General features: G+C 37.4%; 1 protein-coding gene across 6 annotated transcripts in view; it reads right to left on the bottom strand.

Moving 5' to 3' along the window:
- The window catches only part of PPP1R21 (protein phosphatase 1 regulatory subunit 21), a 37,343-nt gene continuing 17,116 nt past the window's right edge, over nucleotides 1-20,227 (bottom strand). For 4 of the 6 annotated variants that reach the window (XM_027659183.1, XM_027659184.1, XM_027659187.1 and 1 more), the window contains 14 exons: nucleotides 19,167-19,316; nucleotides 16,012-16,113; nucleotides 15,849-15,937; nucleotides 14,860-14,996; nucleotides 13,752-13,844; nucleotides 11,763-11,890; nucleotides 11,233-11,385; nucleotides 10,367-10,459; nucleotides 8,901-9,128; nucleotides 7,492-7,527; nucleotides 6,193-6,309; nucleotides 5,236-5,334; nucleotides 3,058-3,186; nucleotides 1-1,240 (listed from right to left, as the gene is read on the bottom strand). In XM_027659183.1, coding sequence (XP_027514984.1) covers nucleotides 1,211-1,240; nucleotides 3,058-3,186; nucleotides 5,236-5,334; nucleotides 6,193-6,309; nucleotides 7,492-7,527; nucleotides 8,901-9,128; nucleotides 10,367-10,459; nucleotides 11,233-11,385; nucleotides 11,763-11,890; nucleotides 13,752-13,844; nucleotides 14,860-14,996; nucleotides 15,849-15,937; nucleotides 16,012-16,113; nucleotides 19,167-19,316 — 1,584 coding nt within the window. In that variant the 3' untranslated portion in view covers nucleotides 1-1,210. The remainder of the gene's footprint in view (nucleotides 1,241-3,057; nucleotides 3,187-5,235; nucleotides 5,335-6,192; nucleotides 6,310-7,491; nucleotides 7,528-8,900; nucleotides 9,129-10,366; nucleotides 10,460-11,232; nucleotides 11,386-11,762; nucleotides 11,891-13,751; nucleotides 13,845-14,859; nucleotides 14,997-15,848; nucleotides 15,938-16,011; nucleotides 16,114-19,166; nucleotides 19,317-20,227) is intronic. The other 2 variants (XM_027659185.1, XM_027659189.1) reach the window with 2 other exon arrangements.

The raw sequence follows: 20,227 nt of genomic DNA on the forward strand, positions 1-20,227 counted from the left end.
CTGGTTTCATGTAGTTGATTTTATTATTACATATTGATAATACATATCAACACTTTCGATATCGGAGTAAACCCTTACGGGACAAGTAAGTGCCATAATGCAAATTATGGAACAGAAGATCAGTGTAAAGTGTGGAGCAGCACAGCATCTGATTTTAAGAAAACAAAACAAAAAAACCCCAACCAACAAACCAATGCTGTGAAAACTCGTGGTATTAAACTTCACTTAAAAAAAAAAAAAAGTCTTAGGAGAGGCCTAAAGTTCACAAACTTCTGAAAACACAGGAAAAGCCATGTTCATCCCCTCAGTGAATCCATCAGGACTTAATTCCATGAACACCTTTTGCAAATTCAGTGTTTAAATCTTTCACATATTTTGTATTCTTCTTTACTGTAAGAGAGCATGGTAAGGTGATCTATTCTACACATATTGTTTCACTCTTTTGGGGTAAATGACAATCACAGTCTCCTCTAGCTTTAAACAGCTGTTTCAACCAATATATATATACATATATGTGTAAACAAAACCTTATTGTAAGGGCTTAAAGCAGTTTCATAGAAGTATCCCAATTCAGCTGTTTGTGCTCTTTACTTCAATATCCAAAGTGCCAAATGCAAGCAGGAAAAGTTTCCACTGTTGCAGTCTAAAATAATGATCCCGTTTACTTGTGTGAATTCGTAAAAATCCTTTCAAGCCACAACTCCAATTAATTCAAAAGGGCTGAGAATAGGGATAATACACTTACAGTAACTGCACAGCTTGCATGGCCAAAAAAAGTCTCAAAACTCATTTTTAAACTGTTATTAACAAGTAATGGAATGTACACATATTGACAATGAAATGTATAACTCAAAAATAGACAACTACTGCACGGATCCAAATTTGTTAATACATACACATATTTGAAAATATACAAAATCTGAAGTTATTACATGAAATCAAAACCTGGTTTTAAAAAGTGCACAGTAAAAACTGAAGGTAATTACTATATAAATTATCCACAGAGTGTGTATTTCCTGGTTTAGAGCCAGCATTAAGTTCTGGTTTATCTGTTACAAGTTCTACATATTTTAAAGCCATTTACAGCACCAATTCAGTTTTTACTAGACCCAATACCAGCCTCTGCTTCCTGGAACAAACAGGTACTGGATAATGAATGGTCACTATCTGCATCCTGTGCAGCAGCAGCTTCCAAAGACTCAGCCATAAACTATCGACTTTTGTTCTTTTTAGAATTTCCCTGCAACAAGAAACAAGTGAACAGAACATGTAACTCAGATAAGAAAATTTAGACAGGTAACACACAAAACCCGATGTCTGATAATTTGTGCCTACAGCAAAGAAAGTACAGTCAAACTGAAAACAGGCTACAAACTTTTAATAATGGCAGCTTGTAGCTGCTTGCTCTGAAAATCCCACTATTTCTATAAGCATAACAGAGGCAAATGCCAGATATTTCAGATGAAGTAAGGTACTTCAACTGAAACCTGTGAAAGAGACATTTGAGGTATGTCCCAAGACACTCAACTGTATTAACACCAATATTGTAAGGGCAGTGAAGGTAAGTCAAATCACAATTCACCTTTAAGTGTTATTTCAAATATATCCTATAAGGATAATTGCCTCAAATAGAAAAATCAATCCCCCATCCTACAGCTTTTCTCCAAAACATATTTTAATTTGGTCTGTGCAGATTATTCGTGGTTTAAAAAAAAAAATTGTTCCACAGCTAACCAACTCACATTTGACTTGCAATAATTCCACAAAGGAAACATGTAGCTTAAAATAAACTTTACTGCAATAGTTACTTGCTGGCAATTCTTCGCCTTTCTATTTCCTTAAGATAATATTTGTTTTTAATCTAACTAACAACTCTCTCCAAGTGATAAAGGTTTTAACTGCATCATTTTGATTTCAACTGAATCGCCTTCTACATTGGCTAACATCTGAAAACCCATGTGGCTTCTGTTGTGAGATTCTGAGGTACTTCCTTACAGACAGAGTACCACTTCAAGTCCTAAAAGTATGGCCAGTGAAAAATTCCAGAAAACGTTTTATAAAAACATGAAGTGCTACGGTCAGTGTGCAGCCAAGAGCTTTCTTCAAAAAACACAAGAGCTTATACACCAAGAAGTAATTTTAAAGAATACAGTGCCAAGTTAAAACACTTAGATATCTGAAGAAAAACATTTCTGTAAAAGGAGGGGGAAGAGCTTACTGTAAAAAACAAAAATCGCCATTTTGGGATCTTTAACCAAAACATGGATTTTTTATTTCTTTTTTTTAACCCTTCAGTAAACCCTGCTTCTGTTCATTCCATGATTAAAGAGAATAATGCTAATTTATTCATTTCACAGCCAGATGAGTGAAGGGCAAAGGCCTTCACAACACCTGTCCGTCCCTAGAAGCACCAGAGTAAGATATACCATGGTTTAATCACTGACTGCTCAAAACAGCAGACTTCTGTATTTTTCATCATTAAGATAAGTCAGAAATTTATTTCTGATAAGTGGGCAGACTCCTTGCTTGGAAAAGGACTTAAGTGTGCACTTCAAGCTCACAGAAGAATGTAAGTAGTAACTTTCTCATTCCTCCATGAGAGACAGACAAGCTGGAATATGGAAATAAAACAGAGAAAGGGACTACCTGCTGAGAACAGAGTATGCTGTGGCCAACAGGGGTGCAGAAGGGACACTTCTACCCAGAAGTTAATCATAACCACCTGGTATCACCAGCTGGATTTACAAGTAGTTCTATTTTCACCACATTTAAACAAAAAAAAGGTGCTGATCTGCCATCAGAGGGTACACTTTGAAAGCCTAATGTGAAGCAGTGACACAAAGAGTTTGTTCTTTCCCACATGTATGTTTTGCAAGAATTTTGCCTTCACTGCAAAGTGCAGGAGCAGGTTTGGAGTTTCCTTTCCACTTGGCTGAGAGTGAGAACTATAGCTTGGGAACTGGATAGTTAAAAGGGCCAGCACTGCAGGAACACCAAATGCAACCCACACACCTCCAAAATGCAACCAGTGCCTAAGGCCAGCACCTGCCAACTTACCTTACTAGCCATCTTTAGAGTATCAATTTCTTCCCTTTGTTTAGTTAAGGTTTCATTCATGCTGCAGAGATGGTCACTCATCATACTTAACTGATCCTCATAACTTCTCTTTGTCGTCATCAATTCATCCTAAGGGAAAAATAAAACAACCAGAAGCCTTTGCTCGATATTAGTGACAACTGGCAAAGCGGCCAACTTCTACCTCCACTTGTGATGCTGAATGTGTGCAATTCAGCTAAAAAAAAAATTGCTTTATCAAAAAAAGTCAATAACTATTTTTCTTTTACCTGAAGTCTCATGCATGGTTTGTTCCCCTTATTTTTGTGATGTTTCTGTTAGATTTTTTCCCCCCCGCTTTTTATGGTTTACATAAAAGAGTAATGGCCAAGTTTTCCAACATTGCCTCCAGCCAGGAAACAAGTAACATTTATAGGGTTAAAGCACGGCCTGTACATGAACACACATGGCATACAAAGCTGAAGGAATCCACATGCAGTTGGAGCTATGATCTCCCTTGGATTAGAGAGACGTGGGGGATAGTGTGCATGACTAGAACACAGCAATGATGGGATACACACACTTTAGGAAAGACAGGATAGAAGGGAAGAAATCATGCTTTATGTGAAGGAGTGTCTTGAAGACAATTAAGATCTCAGAAGTAGGGATTACAGGGTGATATGGCAGGCATCTGCTACAAGCAGATAAAAACCTCTCATCCACAGCCCCTGATCCTCATTAGGGATTTTAACTACTCTGACATCTCCTGGAAGGGCAGTAAGGTGGAACACAAGCAACTCAGGAGTTGTCTTGAGTGTGGCAAAGAACTTCTTGATACCAGTGATCAATAGGACTAAGATATGATCTCTGCTGGACCTGTTACTCACAAATAAGGAAAAGCTGGTCAGGGATGTGAAAGCCAATGGTGGCCTTGGCTGCAGCAACCATGAGTTAGTGGAATTTAAGATCCTGAGGGAAGATGTAAGCAAGATAAATAGTAGAATTACAGCAACTCTAGTTTTAAGAAGAGTAGATTTTGGCTTTTTTCAACGTCTGCTTGGTAAGTTCCCAGGTAAAACAGCCCTGGAAGTTACAGGGGCCCAGGAAAGCTGAATGATCAAGGACAGAGCAAGGAACAGTCCAACGCTTAAGAAATGGAATGACTGCGGCACAAGGCCAGCATGGCTGTACAGGAAATATCCCATTCAACAGCTTGACCTAAACTCTCTCTGCTCTGACCAAAGGAGGGGACCAAGTGACCTTCAGAGAACCCTTCCAACCTAAACAGGTCTATGATTCAATACTATGCAGACTACTAAACATACAAACACTGCGCCTGCTATCTTTTTTTAGGAAGTTTAATATGTACTCGGAGATTAACATCTCATGCCGAGTTGGATTTTGATTGTGGGATTTCTTGGAGGAACAAATCACAAGAGTGTTTAAAAGAATTGTTCATGGATACAACTGTTCAAAGTTTATAACATTATGTTCACTGCCTGCATGGAGCAATTTCAGTACCTACCATCACAGACGAGTGAGCAATAAAGTTATGAACTATATGTAAAGAAAACATGAAGGAATTTAGGAACTGAGTAGTTATATATATACTTGATTTAATATTGTCTCCTTTCTCAGCTGTGTGGAGGGGAAGGACAAACAGACAGGACATCCACAAGATCTGGTATAAAAGTCAACTATTGTTAACAACAGCTTCTCAAAAATTAGCCCAAAGTTATCATTGCTCAAGGTATCTATCTATCTCAAAAATAATAAAAAAAAAAATCAACCTGGCATCTTTTAAAACTTTCAGGCCCAGATGCAAGAAAGGATTAAGAATTCCTTGTATAATCTGAAAGCTGTCACACAACCACATTTTTTGACATTAAAACCCCCTCATTTTCATGAAAATCCTTGACATCAGATGCACTAAAACACGGGCCTGGCTACTACAGCCTTTTCCTTGCAAGGATGTTCCACTTCAACTTTATACCTGGGATTCAAAATGTACCACTTAAGGCTCTTCTCTACATACCATCAGAGATTTTACATCCCATAACTAAGGACCTAGTAATGGCATGGTCATGCTAGATGGCTGTAATTTTTCTCCTCCAACTTCACCTCACACATGATTACAAAAAGCATCTATTGCATTATTACATTATATAACAATTTACTTGCCTGTAATCTGCTGATGTTTTGACTGGCTGCCTTCAACTCTTCCGTGAGTGACTCCTTGGACTTCTCTGCTAGGGACAGTCTTTTGGCAAGTGCTCGACACTATCAAGAGGAACAGGATAGGGATGGGAGAGGGAAGGAAACTTAGTTACAGACTATTGGAAATACTGTGCCTTGTGGCATCTTTAGGTGACTACTTCGATTTTTCCATCTTTCTGTAACATTTAGATTTCAAGAAACTTAGAGCTTCTGCACATTTTTAAATGCAAAGGTAGTGTAAATAGTTAACATGAAATGTTTCACTTTACAGAACTGCCATATTGCCAATCCTCTAAATATCATATTTTTCCCATAATTGCTAGGAAATTTTTTATAAGTAAAATGCAACACAAACAACTCACTTCATACCTTGATCAAATATGACAGGAAAGACAGCTCCTCCACTCTACCATTAAAAAATATTTAAGCCACTGCTTTCAAAAAAGTTACCTCACAATTCTAAATGAAAACAGGAAACTATGGATACAATGAATAATTTTGTTGATTCTTGAAGTATAACTTACGCCTAAGAACCAATTTTCTCTGAAGAGAGTTGTTTTCATCACTTCACGATACACTCATACATTTTTGAATGACATCAGCATCACCTTAAAATTAAGTCCAAACTATCTAGGTAACTAAAACCAGCTACTTCAGCTTACATGAACGAATCTATACATGATACACATTATACTTCTTAATACACCCAAGACAAGGCTACCAAAGAATATTTTAAAAATGTTCCTCTACAGTATCCATTTTCATGCATACTAGACCATAGTCAACAAATAAAATACTCCAGGAACAGATTTTTAAAAACACTATGCTCCATATATTTAAACTCACTATCATAGCACTTGCCTGGGGAAAGCTGAAAAAGAGATTTACTGTTTTTAGCAGAGCCACTGCCTGCATGCTCACCTCAGCATGAAAGTGCACTGATTTGCTGTCAGCAAGCTGCAGATGAGAGGTAAGTTCTGCTATCCTTGCCATATAGTGGGTTTTTATCAGGTCTTCACGAGACTCAACATCTGGAGCCTGGCAAAGCAAAAATTTAAGCAGACAGTATTTATGTTTAACAGACTGAACACTTGCATCACAACATTGCCTCTATACAGACTTCTCCCCTCCTGAGGCCTGGCTGCTCTACCCAAAAGTATTAAATTGCCCAAACACAAGAGAGAGAGAACAGCAGGTCACACTGCAACTTGCCACTCTGATGGTGACTCTTAACATTAAACTTCCTTGAAGGACAAAGAGCTGACTGGAGAGGTAAGAATTTAGCTTGATTTAACATGTCTGATGAAGACAAAAATCCACTGCAGAAGTGCTTTCACCCACGTAAAAACGTTCTATCTTTTCCCGACAAGGCAGAATTCCTTGACATGACTAAATTTCAGAAGCTCACAAAAGTCAAAACTATTTCTAATGCTGCATGTTCCAGAAGTTTCTTTAGACATGTGAATTTTAAAAAGAAAATAAAAACTAAAGAAGCCAAACAACTTGCTAGTTAACTATAAGTTAAACTGTATAAGTAGCCCGCTGGAGGCAGCTTTCACATGATCTGTCATTACCTTCAAGTCCAGCACTATGCTGAAGCTTTTAAGAGCTTGTATGAGTTATTCTCTGGCCCCTAACCCTTTTTAATCACACCTTCAGAAGAAAAGGAGGCATAAACTGAAACACACATCACTTCCTTCAGTATCAGAAAAGGGAAAGCAATGAATCTTATTCTCCGGAGTTCCTGTTGGGACAAGTGTTACATTACAGCAGTGCTAAATAAAGTGAGAGCAGGTTCCAAGTTTCTTTCAGTATGACCTCTGGTTTGGGATAGCCTGTACACCAAGCACTGCAGTCAGGGACTTATCAGCAGCTTGAGCCCTTCCTCAAGAGAAAAGAATGGAGGCTTGGAATGCAGTGTGGGCTACTGAAGCACAAACAGACCAATGCTTTCCTCAAACTACAGAGAACAGACCTGGATCACAGCTCGCACTGCTCCAAAATGCTTAAATGGGTAAAATAAGAGTTCACTAACAGAAGAAGAAAATTAAGAAATACATGGATTTCAGAAATTTGACTATATAGTATATAGAGACTACACAGGTGATTCATGCCATTATATGACACTATTCTTGGTAATTAGACCTCTGGAGTAAGTTTAACAGCATCAGAATTGAAGTATTTAGCAGATGTACTTTGATAATGCTTAAAACAGATTACCTTTTCATTATCAGTAGTTATAGTCAACATTCCAATCTAGAACAAGGAAGAAAATACACTTAATGAGGACTGCAAAAATAGATACCATAACTGCAAGTCATTATGGTTTCAGTCAAAGAAGAACTTTAAATTTAAAAAACATTGCAGCAGTTCAAACTGAAACCAAATTTAAGTATTTCCACCTGTAACATAAACAAGAGTGATTACATGGATGCCTTGAACAGAATTAAAGCTGACACCAACTCTCCAAATCTATCCCCTGCCTTGCTATGCACAGAGGAAAAGGCAATAAAAGCAACAAGATGCAGCTGGGTTTGTACGATTATGCAACTGCTTGATCATATGAAACTAATTCAGAGGTACTTTAGTGCATTGAAACGTTACTTGTCTTGTTTAAGAGCAAGGAAAGACGACTTGGATTTACTGAGTACCTTGTGAATTCCTTCCTTTCCACTTAGGCAAAACTCTACAGGAGGGGTGTATGCCAATAACTAGTTTCATGGAAGAATATCTTCACAGAGAATCAAAGGGTTTTTACCTCTCCATCTCAACAGGACTAGAGATTGAGGTTTATGGGAAATATTTATACAATATGTTGACCCATAATTTACATTAAGCATTGTGCCTGGAAAAATTCTCCTCAAACCCCTAACCATTCAAATAGAGGATCAAAAAGTTAAGGTGCCAGTTTACTTCAAAACTGAGGACTTCAAAACAACCCACTGATTATTTCTTCCTGGAGTGGGACAGTGGGGAGTTAAAAAAAAAAAAAAGGAATTCTGTTGAATGCTGAGCTGAGTAGTTTGATTATTTCTTACAGATGACATTCCTGCTAATACCACTTCAGAAGTGGTAATTCAAGGGAACAGCCAACCCATTTTAAATACTTGTAGTAAACAGGAAAAAGCCATTTCCCAACACAGAAGAGCAAGGACTGAATCCATGCTACATCCAAAAGCAATTGCTGAACCCCAACTGACGTGTAGTACATCTTATAACCCATTTACAAACATTAGTTACCTACTTCCATTTGCTCTAACATACCTAGAGGTGAATAAAAGTATTGGAAACTCAGAGTCAACCCGAGATATGCACCAATTGCAAGGCTTCCCAGGTACTGAGTCAGAAAATCTAGAGGTTAAGCACCTAATATTTCCCCCTCAGTCACACAAGTACAGAGCTACAAAAATATCTCCATGACAGTTACAACAGAGAACAAAGTCTCAAAATGCAAGAAGTTCCAAACTCTGCAGAAAGTATTCACAGGCAGCTCTGCAAACACAAGGACCCCAAGAGTGAATGCTCTTCAACACAGTCAAAAGGCTTTCATTAATAGTGTTCCACTGATCAAAGAGCACTACTCCTAAAGAAAGTGGATTTTTCTCTACTGAAGTAAAAAGGTCACTTACCAGACTAGTACTCTTAATGGGTTCCCTCTTTTCTGTGGTTTCCTTCTTTTGTTCTGCTACATTTGGCAAAATGGAATGCTCCTGCATAGTTTCAGTTAAATTTGCACTAAGAGAGTTCTTCAGTTTCTGGTTTTCTTTCTCTAGCTTTATTTTAGCTAGCTGGGCCTCCAACATCCAGTGTTCTTTTTCTTGTTCAAGTTTTGCAATTTTCTCCAAACTCTGCTGAACCTTTAGGAGGGAAAGTTTACAGTCCAGGTTATTGAACCCAAGGGGAAAAAAGTCACACACAGGAAATGTTTGAGGACAGTATTATTTTAAACTATTACATAAGTGAGCTAACAAAGAGTGTAGCAGGTAAACAACTACTGTTTCGAGCTGTACAAGTAACTATGGCCAATGTCAAAAATGACCATGTTTTTAATTAGTTTGAAACTTGTGTCACAAAGTTATAGCTCATAAAACTGGCAGCATTGTATGAGGTGAAAAATCAAAGCAGGGAAGAATTTTATAAAAGCTTGAAAGATGTGTACCTGCCACCAGCATTATCATTTTCTGCTCTAGAAAGACAAACTCTCCCCTCCAGCTGCATCACTTCACCCAGACATAACCACCCACTTTGTCTAGTTAAGAAAACAACCGTGGAACAGAACACATCCAGTCACTCCACACATTTGTGCTGAAATTTATTTCACCCCCTACTAACACAGTTTGAGTACTAGCCACTATGAAAACAAACTCACAAAAAACCCCAAACCAAACTAACAAACAAACAAGAAAACAACTCCAACAAAACACAGAAAAGAAAAACCAAAACAACAAAAAACCCCACATACACACCAAAGTATTTTTCTTAAAGTTCAATGACAATGAGTCAAGCACAGTCTGAGCATCCAAGCTAATAAAGAAGTTTCAGTATTAATCAGTCAGTCTCATTCATATGGAGATGGGCAAACTGTGTAGGCCTTTTAAATACCATGTAACCTTCCCCTGTCTCAGCTTCCAGAAAAAAAATAAGTATATATGTATATATGCACACTGGAAGACAGAAACTGGATGCTATTACTCTAACTGAATAGAAAAATCATTGTTCTTAACCAGTGCTAATAAATCCTGCACAGTCCAAAAAAAGGACTCAAAACAAATTAATCCTTCAGTATGCCTTATTTTTGTCTTTATTTTGCATTTATTTGAATAGTTAAAGATTGTTGACTTCTGGTACTTACAAATAAAGTTATCAATGGCATAATCCTGTCTTTTATAACTACATGTACATTCTGCAGGTACAGGAGATAATCCAGCCTGACAAGGGTAAGCTTTACTTTCAAAACTCTACAATACATCTACAGGCTAATTTTAAGCTTCAATACATGAATGACCACAGACATAAAATATGTGGAGACTATTTGATATTACTTTACTCCTACAAAATACACTATGATACGTTAGTAAAATTTATACCAGAATACCTGTTGTGCAAGACCTTCTCTACTTTCCGTAGAACTCAGGAGAACTCTGCGATTGGCTAAAGCCTCTTCATAAGGCACTGAATCTGCACAAGGCTGCAGAAGAATAAAAGAAACCTCAAAACATGTAACACAGTAGGTCAGAATATGTATTCTACATTTATTTTCTTACTGCCCTCCTTACACCATAGTAAAGGGAAGAAAAACCATGTTCCAAGTGCTTACCAGCCAGTAGGAAAAACTGGTTTGAGCTCGCAAGAAATACTGCCGCAAAAGGTGCAGTTGTTCAAAGCTCTCAGAAAACTCAAAGTGTTTAATTAATCATCAAATACATCTTAACAGACATTGCAGTAAAGTGATTTAGTAACAACTGTTAAGCACACCATCACTTAATTGTTAATTTTAACAGAGACAACAGAGAGATCTGGCAGCATCCAATCCTTTGGTTCAGCACATTTTTTCCAATGCTCCTCCTTTTCAGCTGCCTTTTTTTTCCCTGTTGCTTTCCACTGTGTTCCAGTAAATGCAAGTGTAAGAATATGATATCATTTGCTCCACATTCGTGGTGGATACAGGAGGAAAATTAAATAAGCAGCTACCCTCTTCTCCTTGGAGTCTTGGCACAGGAATAATTAGTGGAAATGGGTAATGGCAGAATTGGCACATACCCTCTGTTGTGAGGGCAACTACGCTCTCTAGTTTTCAACAGCATTATTGCTCTAAGGGTTCCATTCCCTTAGCCAAAAATTCTCATTCAGAGAATCTAATCCATTCCAAATACTGAAAATCCTTAGTTTGTATTCTCTGTGGCATAACCAACTATCAACAGAACTGCGCTTTCTCTGTGCAAGCACAGTAGCTGAACAAACCTTCTTCAAAGACTTCATGTAAGCAGCTGCCTTTTTCTTGTACTGCAGCATACACTCAGCTGAGAGAGGGCTGATGAACTCTGTTCCTCCTTTAGGGCCATAGCTCAATGAAGCAGTGAAGTGATCCAAGTTGTTGCTGAAGAACGAGGCGATCTACACAGATCAAGAGAAGTCACTTTTTGAATTAAGTTGACCAGAAAGATTCATCAGAGCAACTACTCTTTCAAAAGACAAGTATTCAGTCAAACTGGATTTTGCAACAAGAATTTGAAACAAGTTACAGGCCCTTCCACATAACCTAGACCTTACTAACACAAAGCATCCTCTTCACAGTACCCACTTTTAACACTCATTTATGAGGGGTTTTTTAACTCATAGCCTGAAAATACCTTAAGAACAAACCTGATACTATAGATTATTAATATCAGAGGCATACACAGATTTTCCAAATCATTCAACTAAAGATTACTTCTTTTTCTTAAAAACCTGCACAACTTAGAGCATTGCATTGAAATCATAATATCCAGTACCTTGCCTGCTCCATTTGTTAAAGCCGCAACAGAGGATAAAATACAGTCATTTGTAGTTATGAGTTTCTGTGTGGCAGTTGGAACATCTTGTTCTAAAGTAGCTTTCTGACTATAGTGTTTGGAAATATCTGCAAAAGGAAAAAAACACATTTATGTTAAATTATGATTCTGGTTTATTTCAGCAACCATTTTCAAATTCAGCTTTCAATGTCAGGCTTCAAATGCTTCTCCCCTGTCAAAGTTGTATAAAATTTTAGTCTGGCTACTCTTAGTTCTTCAGTATGGTGCCTTAGACAACTGTCTGTGATCATAAGGAACAGACATTATGGCTGCTACACAAGGCAGAATAAAGGTGTATATATAAGTGTACTCTGTGTTCCAAAACTCAGAGCTATATAGGGGATTCAAGCTCACACTGACCTAGCATTTCATCTCACAAACACACTTTTCATTTCCATGTGTTTACATCAGGACACTCAAAAGGAGAATTTTGTGTCACATTCAATATCCAGGTGTTAAGATCACATGACTTCCAAAGGAAGAGTATTTTAATTCTGTCAGAGCAAATCTAAAAGACTACCAGAAGTTTAGAATGTTACTTTCTAACATTCTTTCAGGTAAAATTAACAGAACGGTTTTCAAGGGGGAGCCAGGTGCGGGAGCACAGGGAGGAACACACAGAACTTTTTGGAAGTCATTCACAATAACAGCTTAGCCTAGGTATATTGTTTGATTTCAACAGCACCAAAATTTAAAAAGAATCAAGTCTTTATTATGCAAGAGCAAACATTCTCAACTTGCCCTAATTAAAAAAAAAAAAAAAAAGTAACTGTTTGATAGGTGAACATTTTGCAGCTATTTTACAATAAAGTACTATTGGTACAGAACAAAGAAGTCACAGCTCATCAACACCACAAGTTATAATCTTAGGCAAGTTTAAGCAGTTGGAAATTAGTTTGGATCAACAAAGAAGAGAGAAGTGACAAATCAAGCATTCTGGAGTGTGGGAGTGCAAAATGTTAAGCACAACACTTCTGTGGACAGCTAATGAATTCTACTGACAGTTTTCTTCAGTACTTCTATTTTCCTTATTTCTTTTAAAGTGTAAGTTGGGTTGATTTTACATTGCAGTAAACATACTAAGAAGTATAAAGTATTTATCAATAAACTTATCTGTTCTCTAAAACTCTTGGTTTGAGGTATAATCTTTAATATAATTTTTTTTTAACAAGGACTCTGCAGAATGGAGCCATGCTATTCATATTATTATTAAAAAAAAATTTCCTTAAAATTATAAAAGCTTAATGTTTAAACAGCTGACTAGCAATAAAAGAATTCATCTGTAGGGATTATTTTCTTCCTGGGAACAGCTACATGGTACAGAAATTCTAGGACATACAGAAACATCAGTTTTTTAAAACTGTGAGTTTTAACCAAACATCACTTCACTGAAAACATAACATATCTATGTTCTTCTGATAAAAGGAAGGTAAGCCATTTTTTCAAGAGGAAATTAAGTTTCAAAAAGAACCCAGAGTTCTTTGTAAGCTTTGGTAATATATTCATGTTAAAAATAGTAACCAACCTAAAAATAGTAAGGAAAAATTCCACTTTGAAGGCAGGTACTGGGCCAACGGTATGTATGCAGGGGAAAATATGTACATTTAATAGCATTCCAATCTGTATGCTCATTTCAATAGAGCAATGAAGTTCAGAAAGTAAAGTGATACTGCTCAGAAAGATGTGATGAGCCACAATTAAATAATTCAGAAACTTCAACTAACAAAGCTAACAGAACGGAGGAATGAAAACCACACATGAATGTTTGAAACAAGTGGTTAGTAGGTTTAGTTTCTCATCTTCACTTTTAAAGGCAAAACAAACCGGATTTATCACATATTATACATTCAATATTGTTAGAGAGAGTACATGTGTGCTAAGTTAAACAGAAAGAAGCAGAGCTGAAACATAACATTCCTGTACACTCACCTTTTAAAACGTCATGAAATCCATGAAGACTTGCAGCAATGTTTGTAAACACAAAGTTATAATTTGTCCTAAGTAGTCCTTCTGGTTTTGTACCTAAGAGTGACACATAAAAAGGAAAAGAAAACCACAACGCCACGATTTGACCATGAATGAAAAGAGCCACCTCTGAAAATATTTCCATTTCCACCTACTAGAACCATTTGCATGGAGTGTGAGTCAAAACAGGTTCATTCACTTAAATTTCCCCTTCAATATCAAATGTATATATATATATAAAATTTTGCCAGAGTAGCAGGTAAGAGACTTTCCAGTTCCCTAGATTTTATTCATATTTTAAAAATATCAACTGGTTTGGTCTCAAAAACCACTTACACATGCAGAAATACTTATACGTTCACTGCTGTAGGAAGGAGCATCTGGGCTCTTCTAAAGAGTGCACACTGAAACAACCTGAAGCTACACAATAACCATTTCCTCTTGTTATTTACAAGATGCATTTGGAGATAGTTTCCCCATACATATAGAAGTTTTATCTGATTTTATTTAGTCATTACCATGACAGTTGTAATAATCTTACAAACAGGAGGGCTTGGAAGTGATGATTAGTAATAAAATCTAGTTTATTAACAATTTCCTAATTAAAGGATGACAAAAGACACACTGTCAACCACGCTATAAAAACCCACAGTCATTTCTTCTCCTCTACAGCTAACTATGACTATCTAAAATCTGGTACATGTGACTGCTTGGTGATTTCCAGGCCTGCACCATGCCCACGTCTGTCCAGAAGGAGGAGTGTGGAGCATGAAACATTCTACAGTACACTCTGTTTCCCAGCCTGGATAAAAGAGGCTCATGACAGAGCACACTGCAGAACTCACTGACCCAGAGTTCAGACTGCACCAAACGAGCAGTGTTCATCTTGTTTTCTTCTATCATAGAAGTGGCATTTGGTGTCTGTGCGTATGGCTTAAAAAAAACACACAAACCAAACAAAAACAAAACAAAAAAAAACAAAACCAAAACAAACCCACCCAATACTGGTCCAAAAATAAAACCAGTACCTTCCAGTGACAGTGTAACCAACCAAGCCAAAACTGACACTTACTCGGTAAGGCCAGAAGACTGACATACGTATGTAGCTTCTCAAAGACTGCAGTCAACCTTTTCATGTCTCTGTGTAGCTCCATATTTCTAGCTCTTAAAGCAGCTGTGCAAAGAGAAGACTCACACTCTTCTTCCAAACTAGGAATATATGAATTATTTTTTTTAAAAAATGAGCAATTATCTTAAAAAACAAGTTCACGAGTTTTGGAATAGATAAGTGTTCTCTACATCCCCAGTCCAAAAGAACAAGAGACTAGGAATTTACTTTAGAATGGTTAACATAGCAGAGTGACTTAGCAATACATGAAAATTACTGTGTGCACCCCCACTCTTAGGCATACTAGTCACAAGCCAGGAATGGTTTACGCTCACGGCAAGGAATTGACTGCATCTGTTAAAAGACTTTTTCCTCCACTACATAAATTATTTTATCTTTTGCTTCCTAAGGAGCATGAGAACAGGTGTAAAGAAGACATAAATAAAGCTTTTTCTTCTTCTGTAGTCCAAACCCACTTTTTAAGCAGTTTTTTACATCTATAATTCACCTCCCTTAGACCAACTCAGGAACAAACATTTTCAAAGCAGAAGGGATGTGCATCTGGCCAAGTTTTACTACATGTACTGAATGATAAATAATCCTCAGACAGGCTCAAGGCATTAACAACTTCAGTGTACCATACCTGAATAATATCAATGCTACTGAATAACACTAAGAAACACTAATGAAAGCTGCACAGATTTTTTAAAGTCTTATCTGGAAGGGGGGGAAAAGAGACTTAAAATACATGGGTTTAGCTCCAGCACCTTAAAAGAAAGATGCCTAACCTCAAGGCTCAGAAACCAGCATTTAAAAAAAAAAAAAAAAAGTTCTGCCTCTTAAGCCAGAGTGTGTTTTAAGGGTTGACTTAAATATTAAGTTGTAGGTGTTGACAATGCTGCATACCTGACACTTACTGCACCTTTAAATGGGATCTATCAAATCAAAAGTACCTTTTTAACTGATAAGGAAGAATCTTTCTTAAAAAGCACAAGTAGGAAGCTAAATGTTCTGAGAAGGCCTTCAATTTCACTGTTGTTTCCTGAAAGGAAAAACAACATATAAGTGGTTTTGCTCTGTAAAAATCATTTTGATACTAAAAGTAAGAAATCTTACCAGGACTGTCACAGTATCCTCCGTGATGCTCTCGAACAAGTGCAGCATTCCTTCCTCCAGAGGGCGAACGTATGAAGCGTTTTCATGGAGATATTGTGAGAACTGAGAACAGAGAGATTTTTAAAATGGTGCTTGTTGAAGGCTCTTGTAAAATCTTTCCAAGTTAACAACTGAACGGTCCATTTTAGCAAAGCGCCTGTCATCTTAAACGATGCCCAAGATGTCATTAACAAGATATAACAATCATGTGATGTACAGCAACCACTTCTACAGGACACACAAACACCTTGAGGGAAAGTGAGAAGTAGTGGCATCCAGGCAAAACCACATCTAGGGCTTTGCCACTGCACCCTATCCCATTTTAATTGCCATGCACAGCACACCAAGCCCTCACTTTTTAAGTTTAAACGTTCTTGCATTCCTTTCTCGACCCCATCAAATTAAGGCTAGATCCATGCACCATTAAGACACCAGAATAAACTATCCCACCTTCCTCCAGCTGTTGTTTGCCTCTCAGCCCTGTGTGAAGTACTGAAGAACTAAACTGAGTTAAAACTGAGAGCAAGAGATGTGGTTTTATCTTTATCTGTGTCCAGTGCAGTTTTCAAAACGACTCAAAGCATGCTTATGCCAATGCAAAGGATGGAGCACTAACTAATCAAAGGAGAATTCTTACTTCCAAAAACTATGACAGGTCTGAGCAATAATGAAACTTCAACCTCGTGGAACTGCCTGACTTTGCTGAAAATTGCTTAAGTAAATTCTTTGGTTAATTTTGCCCTCAAAAAAGCATACCTGAGAATGAAGGTGTGTACTCTTACACACAATCAAAACATACCAACACCATCAGCTTTCCCTTTTGATACCTCAGTATCATAAAAACCGTCTTCCACAGATTGGAAGATAATTCCACAGATTAGCTATCACACAGATACAGGTAGTGAAAAGCGATCTTGGTTTTTATTTTGCCCCACAGAAAGACACCTTCACCTTTGGTTATTTAAACCACAATAGCAGCTAAAGATCCCAGGCAAATAGGGCACAAGAGATTTTAATTATTTCTTGTATTATTATAGTGCAGCAACACAGTGTTAACAAGAAGAGTGAGATGCCAAGCCCTCATTCATGCATGCACAAATCTGGAGAGAATTAGGGAAAATTCCTAAATATAAGGAGGAAGAAATGACACATGCAGAATGCTCCTGGCTTGTGCTGCAAGAGAGAGGACTTGAGTTATCTGGCATGATGCTGAAGACCCAGCAGAACCCAGCAATTCAATACTTAAAGAGAAAAGGAATACTTGAACCTGGAAGGGAATTGTCCACATCTATTTTGAGTGTTTGGTGGGGGAAATAGCTCGAAAGCACCAGACAAGACCTGGAGTTGGGGAAAAATAAATCAGTGCAAATCTGCTAAGCCACTACCTGACACTTGTCTCATTTTCTCTACCATATTAAGGGGGAGGTTTTGACCCGTTCAGTGGAGTAGCTAAAAATCACACTGAGGACACTTGCCAAGCAAACAGGTAAATTAATCAAAAATATAGTAGCAACTACAGCTTCAGTCAGTTATAAAAGATGCTTCACTGCTGGAAAGTCACAGCAAAAGACCTGAGAAGTAGCATGCACTGAGGGAATTAGGTCATAAATACAGAATAGGGCAGACTAAAAGAGACATAATTACAAAAACAAAGCCTGAACTACTGAATCAGAGTAAATTATCAGAAAAGAAGAATCAAATTACGGTTCTGATTAAGTTGCATATATCAGCTGTGCTGAAAAGCAACAAAGAAAGGTTAACAAAGGATGTTAAGGGGAAAAAGAATTCAGCGAGAAGTGATGTCTAAGCAACTTGACTTTATTCCTTAGTGCAAACTGCACTAGTGTCTGTAGAATCCAGTCACCACACTGGGCCATAGAAACAAAGAGACACAGTTCCTGCCCCAAAGCATTTGGAAGATGACAAAGCCACACAGTTTTCCCAGGAAGGATATGCCATTTTGAGTGCATTTGTGGCAGAAGCAAGAAAATGTTCTCAAGCTCATATCTATGCTGACTCTCTGTAAAAGTGTATTCTTGACTGACAGAGTTGAATCAACTGAGAAGGCAAACAGAATGGGGTTTCTCTAGTGGATAAACACCTTCACAAGCATATTTGTTAACTGCAAAGAGATAAAAAGGAGGTTTTCCCAAGAGTAAGAAAGTTTTGTGATAGTTAACATTGACACTACATGCACTGCAGCCACTTGGTCAATGCAAACCACATCCATCTCAGTAGGATAAGTCTGAGCCCTACCAACTACTAAAAGGAAATTAAAGTCTGAATCACAAAATACTGTCATCCGGCAACTTAAACCCACATAGGTCCACTTACACTATGAAGTCAACTCTGATGTTAATGAAATTTTTTTCAAAAGCATACATATATGCATCTCAACACAAATCCCTGTGCACAAAGCTCTTTTCCACGCCTCATGGCATAGAAAATGCAGCTGAACAGCTCTGAATGACTCTCAAAAAGCCTTCCCACGGAGCTGAGTCGAAACAGATGGGTCAGATTTCTCATATTGATTTCAACATGCTTTATAGACTTGCAGCTTCAGCACACTTATACGAAAGATCTTTTTGCAAGTAGCCCAAAATCAGATTATAAAGTTGTTTTTTTGATAAGGGAACAGAGTCCAGGTTTTCTCTTTCAGAAGTCTACCTTCCATCCAGTTTATTTAATGTTACAGTTAAACACTTTATACAGAAAACCAGATTCTGTCTCAACATCTCCCATGCCCCAGTGCATTGACTAAAACAAGCTCCATTTAGCAGTGCAGTATTTGAGTATTATTATTGTAAAACAAGTCAGCTGAACTTTTAACAAATGCACTTCAGTTTAGCAATTAAAAAGGAAAGCTTTGATTTGATTATCATATTGTTCTTGTTGCAGAGGCACAGGGGAAAAAGATTCTCTGCAACTGTACCTTTGCCCACATTCACAGAATTCACCCAACAGAAAAGACTTCTCATGCAGGAGGGAGAGGCTGGCTCTCAGGAACACGCTCACAGCATTTCAGTGAAGTGGTAGAAGTTTGCATGACTAAGATTAATCACTATTGAAAGTCTACATAACTGAATATACTTGTAGCTGAAATTCGTAAGCTTTACCTTCTGATTCAACGGTGATATAGTGTCTGTTGCAGAATCAATGGGAAAGATCTGTACCTTCTGCTCAGTGTATGTGTGGAAGTTCAAAAGAGCTGTTACGAGTTCTTGAACAAAAGCCAGTGCCTTGCCAGCAAGGTCTCGCAACTTCAGCTGTAAAGACAGTTAAAAAATTATCTTATTTGACATGTATCTATTTAAATATTTAAAAAAACCCCTACATTTGGATACAAAAAATTGTTATTAGTGATTTCTTTCTTGTTACTATTTCAGCCTAAAAACATAGCAGCAATTATTTTAACTTAATTTTTAAAATTTATCCACATTGAAATTTAAACTTTAAAATTTAAACTACAATGCCATACAGAAGGGCACATTGTTCTATGACAACAAAGTATGTTTTAATTTCACACAAGTGGTGATGCTTTGCCTCTACCTCATTTTCCTAACTGCAGGCCACAAGAACACTCAGAAGTCAATACAGTTACAGAAATCATGTCTGAAATTTCCAGAGACCAACAGACTAATTGCTGACAACAGCAACCTGGTTGGAAGGAAATCTAAATTTACTTAGTAAAAACCAATGAGGTTTTCTCCCAGAATTAAAGGTGTCTGCTTCCTAACCAGTAACACTCAATTCTTATTCTCCCAGCCTGGACAGAACTGAGCTGCTGCTCATGAATAAGGCTGTTCTGTGGCTTTAGTACAGTAGGAAGGTATCCCAGAAATTAATCCAAAATGGAACATAGTCAAGAGAGAAGAAAACCACACTCTGTCATGACTTACGGAAGAGATAATAAGGTTAGAGTGACATTTCAGCCAAGAATGACTTATCCTTCAGAGATGTATTCCTAATGCTTCAATGAACTGTTAAATCAAGTCAATCCTGATTATGGATCTGGGATGGTGGTGAGTAATGAATGTATTCATTAAACTCAGTTTCTGTATGTTAATTAGCTACGCAAAGAAGGAAAACAAACACTATTGCTGTTTTGCTGTTCTTTACACTGCATCCTGTGCTAATACACCAGCATTTTACCTTCACTGGCAAAGCCAGGCATAAA

The sequence above is a fragment of the Corapipo altera genome, unplaced genomic scaffold (assembly GCF_003945725.1).
Source record: "Corapipo altera isolate COAL_440 unplaced genomic scaffold, ASM394572v1 48, whole genome shotgun sequence".
Taxonomy (NCBI): domain Eukaryota; kingdom Metazoa; phylum Chordata; class Aves; order Passeriformes; family Pipridae; genus Corapipo; species Corapipo altera.